General features: G+C 38.1%; 1 protein-coding gene across 1 annotated transcript in view; it reads right to left on the bottom strand.

Annotated features, from left to right (window-relative positions):
• The window catches only part of SCFD1 (sec1 family domain containing 1), a 60,130-nt gene that overhangs the window by 30,631 nt on the left and 13,863 nt on the right, over positions 1-15,636 (bottom strand). Inside the window, exons 7-14 of the mRNA XM_075425143.1 lie at positions 13,964-14,053; positions 12,744-12,799; positions 11,674-11,759; positions 9,775-9,874; positions 4,996-5,135; positions 4,495-4,585; positions 4,061-4,134; positions 810-891 (exon numbers count right to left, since the gene is read on the bottom strand). Coding sequence (XP_075281258.1) covers positions 810-891; positions 4,061-4,134; positions 4,495-4,585; positions 4,996-5,135; positions 9,775-9,874; positions 11,674-11,759; positions 12,744-12,799; positions 13,964-14,053 — 719 coding nt within the window. The remainder of the gene's footprint in view (positions 1-809; positions 892-4,060; positions 4,135-4,494; positions 4,586-4,995; positions 5,136-9,774; positions 9,875-11,673; positions 11,760-12,743; positions 12,800-13,963; positions 14,054-15,636) is intronic.

Genomic DNA, 15,636 nt, shown 5'->3' with positions numbered 1-15,636 from the left:
AGTTAGCTTTAAAACACACCGTCTTCCTTGAGTTATAAATAGTATGGGGTAAAGTTTTCTAACTACTGTTTTTTCAGTGGGACTTGGTGGTTGTATCATTTTCAAAAACAGAATCTCAGTTTTTCTGAAAGCCTCATCTGTAATCTGTGTTCTCATACTGTGAAACAGATCCATCTTCCAAGTCATCCTACTCGCAGCCATGGTCTTTACTTGATACTGAAACCACCTGCAAGTCCTCTGATACAAGAGCAGCAGACGTAAACAGAAAAGAGGACAAGCACCCTTCTGAAGTGCTTAAATTACACACAAGACATCTAACACAAACACTGCTGAAAGACCAACTTTCTAACTTGCATGATTATTGCCACTTCTCTGGGTATCATTTTTGCTGGTGAACAGTAAACAGTGCCCTTCTGATAAACACATACAGAACAGAAAACTGCTTAGACTGAAGTCATAACTTGCCATGACACCTCTAAAGTAAATAAAACACTTCCATCATAAATTTATTTCAGAAAGACTCCAACCCACAATAAAGGTTGTGGCCATCATAAAAACCACAGAGAGCATACTAGTAAATTCTGATAAGAAAAGAGTGGATATGTTATGTTTACTTCACTTTCCAAGCAGAGGCATTCAAAATTCACTCCCTCTCACTCTTCAACACTAAGTAACATTATACAGTGATTTCTGCAGAATGTAGCACAACTGAAAAGGCTCACTTTCTTATCTTACTTCACCTGCTCAAATATATTTCTCCAGGTAAGGAGCACCACTGATAGAAAACTGGAATGGGAGAGCAATCATACCTTTATATGCTCCAAAACGGCTGTTGCAACATTTGTATGAAGATCAATGAGCCTCTTCTTTTCCAGAAGTTCTGGAAGAGAGCTGAAGAGATTAAATACAAACTAACCTGCTGAGTTGCACAGTTAGTTGAATTGTGTATTGGATATAGTTGGTAGAAAAAAATTTATAGAATCAGAGAATCACAGAACTGTCTGAGTTGGAAGGGACCTTTAAAGATTATTAAAATCTAAAATTATAGAATTCAGTAGGACTGGAACTAAAAAATTACAAAGTACAGATGTAATGATTCTCACAACAGAAGGACATTATCCACATGTAATGTAGTAAAACAGGTTTTCACCTTGACTAGCAAAACCCACACATAATGTGGGTAATCTAATATTCCTATTGAAAGCTCGTTATCAACAACCGACATATGCCCTACTTAACTAAAGGAATAATCTACTAGAATTATGGCTTATACAATCAACATTTAGGTCATCTCTGATACATATAAAAGTGTCAGTATCTGCCAAATAATAGTATCTGTCAAAGAATACCAAATAATGGCAAATAATTATCAAATAAATTTAAATGATAATAAAAACTGTCAAATAAACACAGAGTCTTTGGATGTCCTGGAATCTGTCACAGGTGCTTCTGAACAGAACACCAGTCTCTATGCAGGATTCATGATTGAAATCTTGTCTTTAGTGAAATGGGAAACTGAATGGTTAAGTTTACCTCGTAGACAATTTGTTGTTTAATGTGTCGTGATCTACATGGTTTTCACTGGTGGTACTTAGGCATCACACATATAAAAGACTCCTCAGGGTCTACAAGCTTTCAGATCCAAAAGCACCCCAGACAGTCAGTGTCTTACTCAGCTTAATAATAAGTGCATGAAAAGGCACTTAATGACTTTGACTGCACATCCTGAAGAACCATGAAGTTAAGTAACCATACTTTCTTTCTTCCTTTAAGCAATTATAAAATCAATGTTACCCACAACGATTGGCCATTAATGACATTAGCTGAAAGGTGATTAGTACTGCATTTGTAAAGGACTGCATTTAAAAATAGAAAGAAAGGAACAAAAAAAGACAGGAGAAATTGTAAAGCCTAAGGCAACTGTGAAGGGTATCTTCTTCTTGCTAGCAGATGATGGACAACAAAACAGCAAAGCCTAGTTTAATTTTTCCAGCAGAATAACGACTAAATGGAAGATCTTAATGATATTTGGAGTTCTCAGCATAATCCTAAAGATTAGAGCCAAAACATTGCAACAGGAGCATTTACTGTGTTATACACTTTTCTGAAGAGGGAAAGTTTTTCCTTAATAATGCCAGATTACAGAAAGCAGTCGTATCACAGAATCACAGAATGTTTGGGGTTGGAAGGGACCTCTGTGGGTCATCTAGTCCAACCCCCCTGCCAAAGCAGGGTCACCTACAGCAGGCTGCACAGGACCTTGTCCAGGCGGGTCTTGAATATCTCCAGAGAAGGAGACTCCACAACCTCCCTGGGCAGCCTGTTCCAGGGCTCCATCACCCTCAGAGGGAAGAAGTTCTTCCTCATGTTCAGACGGAACTTCCTATGCTTCAGTTTGTGCTCGTTGCCCCTTGTCCTGTCACCGGGCACCACTGAAAAGAGTCTGGCCCCATCCTCCTGACACCCACCCTTGAGATATTTGTAAATATATATTAGGTCCCTTCGCAGCCTTCTCTTCTCCAGGCTAAACAAGCCCAGCTCCCTCAGCCTCTCCTCGCAGGGGAGAAGTTCCAGTCCCCTCATCATCCTCGTAGCCCTCCAGTGGGCTCTCTCTAGTAGCTCCTCATCTTTCTTGAAGTGGGGAGCCCAGAACTGGACACAGTACTCCAGACGGGGCCTCACTAGGGCAGAGTAGAGGGGGAGGAGAACCTCCCTCAAGCTGCTAGCCACACTCTTCTTAATGCACCCCAGGATCCCATTGGCCTTCTTGGCAGCCAGGGCACACTGCTGGCTCATGGTCAACTTGTCATCCACCAGCACTCCCAGGTCCCTCTCCACAGAGCTGCTCTCCAGCAGGTCCGCCCCAAGCCTGTACTGGTGCATGGGGTTGTTCCTCCCCAGGTGCAGGACCCTGCACTTGCCCTTGTTAAACTTCATCAGGTTCCTCTGCGCCCAACTCTCCAGCCCCTCCAGGTCTCGCTGAACAGCAGCACAGCCTGCTGGTGTATCCACCACTCCTCCCAGTTTTGTGTCATCAGCAAATATAGAGGCTAATGGAGCAGCAGAACCTCCTGATGAAGCTTTAGTCATATGATATTTTTTGGGTTTTTTTTGCTATCAGTTTAAAGCTTTTGATGCTTGTCACTTTCACACTTTGCTGCCTTAACCCCAAAACCAGCATCCTGGGAAGTACAAAACTTCAGAATTTTACAGATCGAGCTTGGAAACATATGTTTCGCTTTTCTGAAACTGTCTGATCCATCACACACTCTTTGTAATTTCAATCAAATTCTAACTAGGGCATAGCATACAAAACAACTTTTGAAACTCACAAAGAGACAACTAACTAATGCAGACACATGCTGGATTTCACAGGACACTGGGCATATCACCCATCTATACTCAGAATAGTTATCGTTCCTTCTTCCTTTTGACTGTGGTCTTAGTGAAAGGCAGCAAACCAAACGTCTCACTTCTCCAAGGCATCAGTGGAATGAAAAATGGATTTACAATGAGGAAGAAGTCTAAATCCCAGACTTTCAGTGTCATCCATGGTTGCTAGGTGCCCAAAAGCAGGAGAGTGAATTTCCCATGCAGAGTTCTTAATGACTATAACCTTGCCAACAGATGTTACAGTAACTACATTAATTAAAATGTAATTAATTACACACTGTGCAAAGCAAGCAGATGCTTTGGGAAGTGAATTTCACTAAACATTTTTTTTAAGGAAGGAATGCAGACGTTGGCAGTTGGGTTTTTCTGGTGGATGGGCGTAACCAAATCTACGGTGCATTTAGATTATTCAGCTTTGCTCAGGCAACACTCCAAAGCCATGTGTAGAGGGCTCACACACACATGCTGTAGAAGTTATATGTGCAAGTACTTGCCTGGAACATTGCATTAAACTCTACCATAATTATAAAGCATTTAAACTCTATTATTGAGCTGAATAGCCTACTTCTAAAGCTACTTATTTCAAAGGATATTAAAAGTGAAACGACAGAAAGAATCAGAAATGGTTCCCAATTAATGAAAAAATAATGCATTACTGATTACTTACCTGACAGCTGAAGTTAGCTTAGCTGTATTATCAGAAAGCATACTTATTGCTCCTTCATCCTCCCCTTCTATACCCTGGGTTTTGGGGAAGGGTTTGGAAACAGGAATAAAAATAGTCACAATAAATACAAAAATCACACATGCAAATACAATCAGTACCTTTAGAATCTATTTTCTCATAATGGTATTAATGTCTGGATTGTGTTTTACAGTTAATATTGAAGTTATAGATATAAATATATATATAAATATAATGCAAATAAACACAAGAAATTGAACCTTCTCAGGAAATATGGTACTTCTAGTCCTACTTTGAAGATTGTATTATGTCTAAAATTCAGCCTGTGCTGATAATTTGGGGGAGTGGGGGAGCAGGTGGTGTGACACAAGTCCTATTACGCTTTACACGAATCACATATAGGGGATAAAACTTACCATGATACTTTTAAGTCTCTTGACTTCATCTTCTTGGGCTCTGTAGGATTCCAGTTCTTGCTGAACAGACTCAGCTACCTCTGGAAAAGGACTAATGCAATAGTATGCATTAGGCTCAGTTAAATCAACAAATTGAAACACTAGAACTAGACAGGTTGCATGACCAAGATGATCACGAAAACGTTTTCAGAAATTTCAATACACAAATCATGCAGCAGTACCAAATCAGCGAAAATACGACATCTTACTGTATGTTTACTCAAACTTTCTAAGACATATTCATTGCTTTTGATATTTTAATATAATTTTGATATGAACAATTTTGTGCTTTGTAACAAAAAGCTAATGTACAATAAATATCAACCTCATCATTCCTTAAAAAAACTACAAACATCAAAAATATTTTCAAATAAGCTTAAAAATAGAACTACCATAATACGAAAGAATACCTAGAATTTATATTGATTACATTAATATAAACTCTGTACCTACACAGCTTACCTGCCCTTATGCTTTTGCCAGAATTTATCAGATGCAGTTAAATCATAGGACTTCTTATTTTTTTTCTTAGGTCTAGCACCTGCTGGAGAACTTTCCATTCCTGTTGATTCTTCCAAGTTAACTCTATTCAAACGGAAATCCTGAAAAAAGAGGAATCTTATGTAACTATTTACCAGTTTTTTATTATTTAGATCAGTCTTCTATACTCAACAGATTACCTTCTAGAATATTTTCTAAAAAACATATTAACACAGCTATTTATTAGAATTTCATAGCAAGGCAGGAAACCATTTACTAACTAACTAGATAATAACAGCAGCAATGTCAGAACTCCAAAATTACTCACACGTCCTGCAAAAAGAGCAAACAAAGCAACAAATGTTAAGTAAAGACATCTGACTGTCTCACATGCAAGCTATCTTCTGACACTGAACTCTGCACACTGATTCCTATATGGAAAATAAATTCTTTAGCAATAACTGAGCTCTAACAACTGACCAAAACTTTGAAGTAATAAAAGTTTCTGTGTTGCAGGGAAAAAGTGTTTCTAAGGCTGAATTACACAACTACACCAAACATATCAAAGCTGCAAAGAAGCTCACGACATCAGCAACAGGAATATCCACTGTGAGGACTATTCAGCTGCACCTTCACAGCTCTTTCTCTACTTTTTTAAACTCTAGCGATAAACAGTTTGCAACAAAGCTGCTATTTCTCCATATAGCTTTTCTTCTTCTACAGATGCACGAACCTAAAAACTACATCTTTTTGCTAAATGACAGAGTTATGCTCACATAATACGTCAGCACACTGCTCCATGTATGTGTCCGGGTTCTTTCCCCCATTACTTTGGCCAAGGACAGCTCTCTGTTTTCTGCAGCATACATATTCCCTCCCATTTTCAACAAAGATTATCAAGTACTCCACTTGTCAACTTTATTCTAACCATTTTCAAGAACATTTAAAATTGAGAAGGTGCTCTTTGCTTGGCAAATAATGATAAAGAGAGCCAAATCTCCAACTATACAGAATCTGCCATGAATCTTCTAGAATAGGTATTTTTTCCAGAAATAAAACTCCACTTTATTATGTTCACTACAGTATAAAGAACTAGATCACTGTAAATGAAACTGTGAAATAAAATTTTTATATGTTTCTCATTACCCCTTGGTAGAGTTCACGCTTAAAAGGAAATACTACAAATGATCCATGCCAGAACAGAAACAAAACCAAGCAGCTACTCAAATGAAGCGCATGCAGTTAATGAGCACAAACTTCATCTTGCAAGACGTGTAACGTTTCAGCTAAAAAAAGAGTATTTTTGAAGTACTTATGCTCAATAAAATCTTGAAGGAAAAAAAATAATTTGATTGCAAATTCAGCTGTCATTTTTAATGGACATCTATGTTTTGGTTCAATTTAACTCACCAGTGACCTGAATTTCCAAGTTAGTTTTGGCATTTACAACAATGATTCTTCTCTATTAGTGTTCCTTCTTTCACCTCCCCATTTTGCCTTTATAAGACTTTCTATCTATGCCTCCCATTTCTCTGTATTCACTCCTGAAAGGTTTTTTTATGCAGAAATGGGAATCTCTTCATACAAGCCTGCTTATGTGTAGAAACACCATCATTATCATCTAAATGGATGCAGCACACAACTTTGAGGCTGGGTTAGCATTTAGTTCAACACCCCACAGAATTCCTAGACTACTGTAACTGAGAGCTTAAAAATCATTTTATCTGAAAGTGCAGTTTACATAATCATCACCTTGGTAACACTTTCACAGTTACAATTTATGGCTTTTTAAAAGGTCATTGTGGTTATTTCATGAAATATTATGCTCAGTACATGAAGAACCTGGCATGCTTGCCTTTAAGATGAATAACTTTCCTGGTTTTGCAATTAAACTTTTGCCCTTGACATGGAATCACAGGCCACTTGGTTACAATTTCACTAGACAAATTCATAATCCTATCAACTCCGTCAAAAATTACATGCAACATTTAACAAGTTGGTCCATAGAAACTACCGAAGCCTGATGCAGTACAGAGAAATACCCAAGGATCCTCAAATCATTCTTCTAGCGTTATTCTAATGCTCCTCCATATTTGTAGCACTCGTTGTCCTCAGCTTCCACTACATCTTTCACCCCTCTGCATCTTGCACACCGAAGTCCTACCCCAACAAATGCCTAAGGCCACCCGACGCTACCTTCTCCACCTAGCAGCTGAGTAGAAGGCAAGTACACGGAGCTTTGTGTGGACTCACTATCTAGTAAGCGAGCATTTGCTGATTAAATGGTTGGCAGGTAACAAACTGAATTAAGTCTAGACCTTGTGCAATAGCATTGACACCTGTAAAAATTCTAATTCAGGTTTCCATGCCCCACTTTTTGACTGATTTTCAAAAGGAACCTGTAGCAGTTCAGTACTTCTATTTGCAAGTCTCCAGCCACCTCAACAGTAATTAAAGAAAACACGGTGCAAACCGTGTTTTTTTCATATACGCCTCTCCTAAAGAAACAAGGCCAAAAAACTGTTTGTTTGTAAAAAGCACCCTTCAGTTTAAGAGGAGGGGATTTTTCATAAGGAATTAATTATAAAAAATAGAATTTAAGTGTCCTAAAACATCCCATCAGTGCTAAAATATTTTCGTCAGAGGAATGCAAGTTTCTGGATGACACTGCATGTGTGACTATACACTTAACAACCAACTTTGTATACAAACCCATATGTGTACGTGTATCTTTTATGAATTCCTCTAATTCAGTCTCAATAATAAAACCAAAATATTTCTCAAAGCTAGATATTGAAATGATCTGCACGACTAACTCTACTGTATAAAAAAGACTCCAGACACTAATTATTCTTACTCATATTATCTTTTATTATTTACTCTGTAACTATATACAAAATATGTAAATTTTAGGTAAATAGTATTTCCTAGTTAGTCAGCATGGATTCACCAAGGGGAAATCATGCCTGACCAATCTGATAGCTTTCTACGATGACATGACTGGCTGGGTAGATGAAGGGAGAGCTGTGGATGTTATCTACCTTGACTTCAGCAAGGCTTTTGACACAGTCTCCCATGATATCCTCCTGGGGAAGCTGAGGAAGTGTGGGCTGGATGAGTGGTCGGTGAAGTGGATAGAGAACTGGCTGAATGGCAGAACTCAGAGGGTTGTCATCAGCGGCGCTGAGTCTAGTTGGAGGCTGGTGACAAGTGGTGTCCCTCAGGGGTCAGTACTGGGCCCAGTCTTGTTTAACTTCTTCATCAACGACCTGGATGAAGAGTTAGAATGTACCCTCAGCAAGTTTGCTGACGACACCAAACTGGGAGGTGTGGTAGATACACCAGAAGGCTGTGCTGCCATTCAGCGTGACCTGGATAGGCTGGAGAGCTGGGCAGAGAGGAACCTGATGAGGTTCAACAAGGGCAAGTGCAGGGTCCTGCACCTGGGGAGGAACAACCCCATGCACCAGTACAGGCTTGGGGTGGACCTGCTGGAGAGCAGCTCTGCGGAGAGGGACCTGGGTGTCCTGGTGGACGACAGGTTAACTATGAGCCAGCAGTGTGCCCTGGCTGCCAAGAAGGCCAATGGGATCCTGGGGTGCATCAAGAAGAGTGTGGCCAGCAGGACAAGGGAGGTTCTCCTTCCCCTCTACACTACCCTGGTGAGGCCTCATCTGGAGTACTGTGTCCAGTTCTGGGCTCCCCAGTTCAAGAAGGATGAAGAGCTACTGGAGAGAGTCCAGCGGAGGGCTACAAGGATGGTGAGGGGACTGGAGCATCTGCACTACAAGGAGAGGTTGAGGGAACTGGGCTTGTTCAGCCTGAAGAAGAGAAGGCTGCGACGGGACCTTATAAATGCCTACAAATATCTGAAGGGTGGGTGTCAGGAGGATGGGGCCAAGCTCTTTTCAGTGGTGCCCAGTGACAGGACAAGGGGTAATGGGCACAAACTGAGGCACAGGAAGTTCCGTCTGAACATGAGGAGGAACTTCTTCTCTCTGAGGGTGACGGAGCACTGGAACAGGCTGCCCAGGGAGGTTGTGGAGTCTCCTTCTCTGGAGATATTCAAGACCCGCCTGGACAAGGTCCTGTGCAGCCTGCTGTAGGTGACCCTGCTTCGGCGGGGGTGTTGGACTAGATGACCCACAGAGGTCCCTTCCAACCCCTACTGTTCTGTGATTCTGTGATTCTGTGATTCCTTTCATTCAAGTAGATTTCTACTACTGGTTTATGAAATCAACTGCAGGAAATAAAAGTGGTTTAAGGCTAGGTGAATTTCAAAAAAAATATTAAAAAGAAAATCTGTGTTAAGATTCCTCACAGTAGGGTGGCATATCACTTGGTATCTCTATATTGAGCGCCTACACCACCTTGTGGAGAAAACCAGAAATAGGCATTTTTAGAAATTCCAACTAATACTAAAATCTGTTTAAAGATTCATTAAAAGCATTTATTTTTCAAAACTGAATTGCACTTAATGGATTTTGTTTCATAACATACAAGATCATGAACTACTGAAAAAAGCTATGACTGCTGGATTACCTATCTTTTGATAATATCAAGATATCAACTTTTTATCTATTTTAGCAGTTATTGCTAAATAAAACTTCTACAGAAAATTTTCCAAGTTGTTCTTTACTAAACAACTTCCAAATAAAACACACTAAACAGTTTTTGGATTAAGAGAGAATCTGGTATTAAGTTTAACAACGAACTGAGTGAAAAAAAAATTTTCGGTAACAAAATCAGATTCATTCTTACCAGAACATCATGCACTAAAGCTTGGTATGTCCAAGTATGATGTAGAGGAGTTGCTAAATCTATGTTTCTGTCAACAAGGACTAATAGGGGCCTTTGGAAGCTGAAAAGATGACACTGTATTAGTACTTTTTTAAACATGTTTAGAACACTCCAGTAACATCCCGAGTGAGATCAGCCCCCTTCTACATCATATTTCAAGTTAAAAGCAAAACTGCCTCCTGCAGAGTTCCTCCAGCCTTCCCTGAAGCATATGGGGCTGACCACTGCCAGAAATTCCAGAAACCACTGTCTTAGTAATGATAAAAAGACTATTTTATTTTATACTAAGTGAATCACCAATGCACAGATATTGACCCTTTCAGGTATTAACTAGTATCTCTGTGTGGATACACACTTCAGTTCCAAACAACTGTTTGAGTGGGTGATATTCGACCTTAGTTCCCATTATGAACCTCAAACATAAAATCTTTCTCAAGGGTTTTTAATTTCATTTTTCTTTTTGCTTGTATATGAAGTCCATAAAGGAAAAATTATGAACTTCTGAGACACATCGTGGTAATTCCATTTATACTCAATTTTGTGGAAAAAGAATGCAGACATGCCTAAATGTCTTGGGTTATGGCTACATGCAAAATTTATAATGAAGACAGGAACACTGTGAATTGACAGAACATTATTGTAACCATCTCCTTTAAGCACACTAACCTTACAGTAAATGTGATTGCTAAATTACAGTGCATTTGTATAGAGCAAAAGCATGTTAATTCCATGCTCTGGACTTCCTTGCAGTAAGTATTTTCACGTAGATATATAATCTCAAGAGCCTTAGTCACCTGATTCTGGAAACCAAACTAAAGATCTGAAGCCATTTAACTGGTTAAAGGTTCCCATATTTCCCTTTCCTTGCATTTTGATTCTCTGAGGGTAATGGTAACTACATTATCTGGAAAACAAGCCACCCCTCTGAAGGAAAACCAGTAGTTACAATTCAGTTCCCACGAAAATGAGGTAACTGGTGTTTCACAGCTATTCTTTCTCCTAATACCTTTCAATCTCACTCCATTTTGCCAACTTGGATGTTTTTTGTGCCTTTTATCCAAGTTCTGCTCTTAATTTGAGATAAAAACACAGTGACTGTTTTATATCCTGTTAGGAGACCATAACTGTTTCCTTCAGCTATTGTCTTCCCAGTACATCTCCTCACCTTTTCATGTACAGCATAAACTCCTGCAATACGCTTTCCTAAGGCAGCCTGTGGAGTATTGAACTATCTGGGGGAAACTGTACACATGGAAGGCTACTGAGAATGCCTTATCAAATGCATGCAAGCATCCACAACATCTTTTCTAATCCCTCTTTCCCCTCAAAGGATTCAAATGGTCATGACTTCACAGTCCTTAACTACCTAATTATCCAAGTGGTAGTCCTTAAGCAGTCCTCCTTTGGTAGATATAGGGAACAGCTGAGAAACACTTGCTTTTGACATAACTACAACTGATAATAGTGCTCACAAGTGAGAAAATGGGTGTTTCTTTCTTTGTAAAGGACTAAAGGTTGCTAACAGATATGTTCAGACATCTACTGCATATCATGGTCCTATACACTGAGTGTATTTGCAGGTGCTTGGTTCTTGCTGGGTTTAGAGGTTGAACAAAATTACCTAGTTCTTCCAATAATTTTTGTCTCACTTTCTTAGAACTGCATACGTATTAGCTATAAAAGTTTTCAAACTGGTTATGCTATAAGATTGGAAAACTCCCTTAAGAGTATTTAGATTTTTTTTAATATAGAAATAGAACCAAATTCTCATACATGCAGTTTTCAGACTTATCCTAATGAGATATTTCAGACAACTGAAATATGAAAAATAAAAATACACTGTTATTACTAACATCATACCTGAACTGGCCAGCTCCAAGTGTGTCACCTGTAAAAAGACTGTTTCTGGCATCTCTTAGATTCTCTCTGAGCTTCTTATCTAATTTCTGAGGGAAGAAAAAAACAAAACAGCTTTTAACCAACTAATGGTTTCCTAACTTCTTTAAATGATCAACGTTTAAATATTTATTGTGCTGTGTTTGTAGTTTATGTATGTTTTAGCTGCAGGTAGTCTAGGTCCACTGCACACAGGAAAGAAAGAAATCTCTTCCTTCTATTTTCTCCCTCCAGCATTTGTATCTATACCCAGGACTACACAGAAGTTTTTTCCATTAGGTTCACTGATCTCCTCCCAAGAAATCAGCACCCTCTCCCCAAACATGCAAATACCAGTAGAAGGCACCAAGAGGGAACCACAGCAGAACCAGTAAATTGGGCTGTTAGACACTGCCACACTGTTTCATAAAAATAAGATTACCTTCAATATGAATGCATGCACACTGAATGCTTAGGTTTAATTAGTATTAAGGCTTCACGGACAAAGAAAGAAGTGAGGAAGAAGGAAGGAATGAAGCACAGTGACTTGTAAAGAAGACAGTGCTGTGGAGATTTTCAACCGTGATTTAGTTTGGTAATTTCATCCCTACTTGATGATGAAGTTCAGTGACAGATTAATTTGATATAGTAAAAATGTCTTGTACTTACAGGGATTCCCAGCAAGATAGATAAAAATTTCTTACTAAGACACACATTAAAACCCAGGCCAGACAGCCATTTTTCTAAACTGTGTACATATAACTTATGGTTGTAACTATAATGCCTATCAGAAAACCTTGATAAACTTCAGATTAGGGATGATCGTGCATGTTTAAGTTTCTCATGAGCTCATTCCATAATATTACAGCTTCTACAGATGAGTTCCATGGAACTGAAATCAGAAACGAAAACTGGTACACCTCCTCTCCAGTTTTATTTCCTTCATAAGGAAAAGGATATAATGACACTAGATCTCTGCCTAGTACTGAGAAAAGTAAATAGGGTGTTAGGAAAGTTTTAAAACAATGATACTTGTTTAGAAGATAGTTTCTTACCACTGCCACCATTTCAGCTGCAGTTCCTCTTGAGCATCTGATTATAGGAATAGCTCCTAATAAAAGACATATTGACTTCTACTTGCATTATAATTTTCAGATTATAAATTAGTGTACTTTTCATAAAACAAATTTTTAGTAACACTCTGAGATGAAATTTCTCAAGGGGACAATACAAACTTAAATTTGTCCCATGCTGTCTTTATCTATGAAACAAAAAATACCATATAGAAATATTTATAAATAGTATTTTACAAAAGTGAATACCTCACACATGAAGTTATGAGAAGTGTACTGTACACTAGAAAGGTAGCTAATGTACTGTGGAGGGGACAAACTATCTCATACAGAAACATTAAAACTTCGTTTCTGAAGGTTAGAAGTCCCTTGAAAACAGTAATAACAAGCACTGTCACACCACCATCACCACAATGTATCAGTCACATCTCACTGCAGGGTAACGTTATTTTCAAAAGCACATCTTCCATTGGCTTTTAAGTTTCAAAATCTTTAGCTACTGCTTCTCACTTATCTACATAAACAGGAAAATTCCAATACCATAGAGTTTAAGTGACTGAGTAAAAGTGATTTAATTTTCATCACACTAACACTTGAAAGAAATCACTAGAATCTCTCTTGAACAGACTGACTCATAGCAATCCCCAGCTCCCCTTGTAGGAATGCTATCTCAGACTGACTGATTTCAGTGAGAACTTCGATTAAATGTCATGACTATGAAAAATGTATGAGCTAGGCATCAAGAAAACTCACAACAAATTAAGTAAATTTAATATATCTTCCTACTCTTTGAGTTATTGCAGTTAGATCTTTGTAGGGTTTGTGTGAGGGGTGCTTTTTCTTCTTTTTCTGTGTTTTTTTTCGAGAGCTACAAATCCGAACTCAAAGCACTATTGATTTTCACTACAAACTAGGGTTTTGTAAAAACAGTGAATCCAAATCTTTGCATTTCAGTACTCTTGTCCCATTCATACTGAAGACTAACTCCCACGTAGGACAGCCTTTATTGTCTTTTAAGTGATGTATAGCAAGTTTGAGCAAGATCATTAATCCACCCTGCAAACTATCAAGATTTCTGTCACAGATCTAATTCTGCCTTTAATTTGCTATATGAAATCACTAAACTTCCAGGTATCTCACTGAATATGGATCTTTTCTAAAAGGAAAACATTTAGAAAATATGCTAGAATTTGAAAACTTACCAAGTGTAACAAAAAAACAGAAGAGACTATCGACAATAGTGTCCATTATAGTTTCCATTTCTGTGTCCGTTATATCTGGTCTGTTAATGGCTAAAGTAGTGTGGAAAAGAGTTAAGAATAGGGTTAAAGAAGTTTATGCCACTTTAATACCAAGAAAACGATCCTCTTTTTACCTAATGGCTCTTAATAGCCAACCGCTTTTGTTGCAGAAGAGATCAAATTGTGAAATGCCCCTCTTAGCACATCTGTTAGTTTTTGCCTTTTTTAAAATTTTTTTGAGAAGAAAATTGGGAGAACTTCATTATTGCTCACTGTATAAGGTCAAACACTACACAATCTTTTCCAATTATCTCTGACAATGCACACTGTTACTTCTGGATTGTGTTAGTATTGCATGATTAAAAACCTTCTAGAAAACCAAACATTATCGAACAGAAATGGTCATCCACTTGGAGACCCTTTTTCAGATATAAAATCCTCAAGAATTACTTGTGTAATTTAAAGATAATTACGGTATGCAGTTACATATATCTGAAGATTCTAAATACCACCTCTTGTAATGGAAATTCTTTTTGTTTCTTCCTTTAATAAATTTACTGTCAGTCTCTAGGTTAGGGGTAATTCCCAAGTTCTAACACATTTCACACTACAGTCAGAAAGTTTTCCCTCACATATTTAGGTCAGAACAAGAGACACGTAGCAACATTTGTACTAAATAATTAACACTGACAAGAATATAATAGCCAACAGGAAACACCAAACCTAATCTTACCACAGGTCTCAAGTCGAGCACTATCTCAGGACTCATGCCACAATCCCATCCTCTTTTGTTTCAATTTACCTTTTAAATAAATTTCTCACATAATTACTTGTCTTACACTCTTTCTTCAAAAACAAACCTCAAAGCTCTGAACATTAATAAGCCTTCCATCCCAAATTTATGTATGCCCAGCCATGACCACTCTAACTTTAAAGGTGCTTTTTTTCCCCAGCTTTTGTCCCCTAAGAACTTTAGAGAGATGGATTATATTAGCCATTTCTATCAGCAGCTACACTTAGTAAGTCAAACTTTTTACCAGGCTGCTAGGATGACAGCAGCAATAAAAGCGCCTCCCTCAGCAGCTTTTTTATTCTGAGTTCAAGTTTCTGGAATATCAGCACCAAGAAAGAGAGACTGTTCCCAATACCTATATTCTTCTGTAATGATAAAGCTTTAAAATTAACTGAGGCTATTGTTCTGTAGTTGTCTCTAACTAATGGTCTCCCAGTTTACAGGAGGGAAATAATCTTATTTTTACTCCCTTGCCTTTCTCAATTTTAAAATTTAATTCCCTCCCTATTATTATGTTTAATGTACTCATTTATGATGTTCCTGTACTCTGCACAGTGTCAGTGCCTTCTAATTTTGTGTAACATGTACATTTTATGAGTGCATTCCTTTTTTGTACCATAGCAATCAACACAAATATTCAATATTACTGCTCCTCAACCTTTAAGAAACTCCAGTAATTATCTTTCAGTAAAATGTTCTATCATGTTTTCTATATATTCCTCTCTACACCATAACAAGCTTATGGGGAATGCATCTATTACAGAAAAGTAAGCTCAGATCTCCTCCATTTTCTTGTTCTTTTAAAAAATTGATCCAAAATTGGTAAAGAAGCATTCAAATA

This window comes from Opisthocomus hoazin, chromosome 7, assembly GCF_030867145.1.
Source record: "Opisthocomus hoazin isolate bOpiHoa1 chromosome 7, bOpiHoa1.hap1, whole genome shotgun sequence".
Lineage (NCBI taxonomy): Eukaryota > Metazoa > Chordata > Aves > Opisthocomiformes > Opisthocomidae > Opisthocomus > Opisthocomus hoazin.
This window is presented reverse-complemented; position numbering and strand designations above follow the sequence as displayed.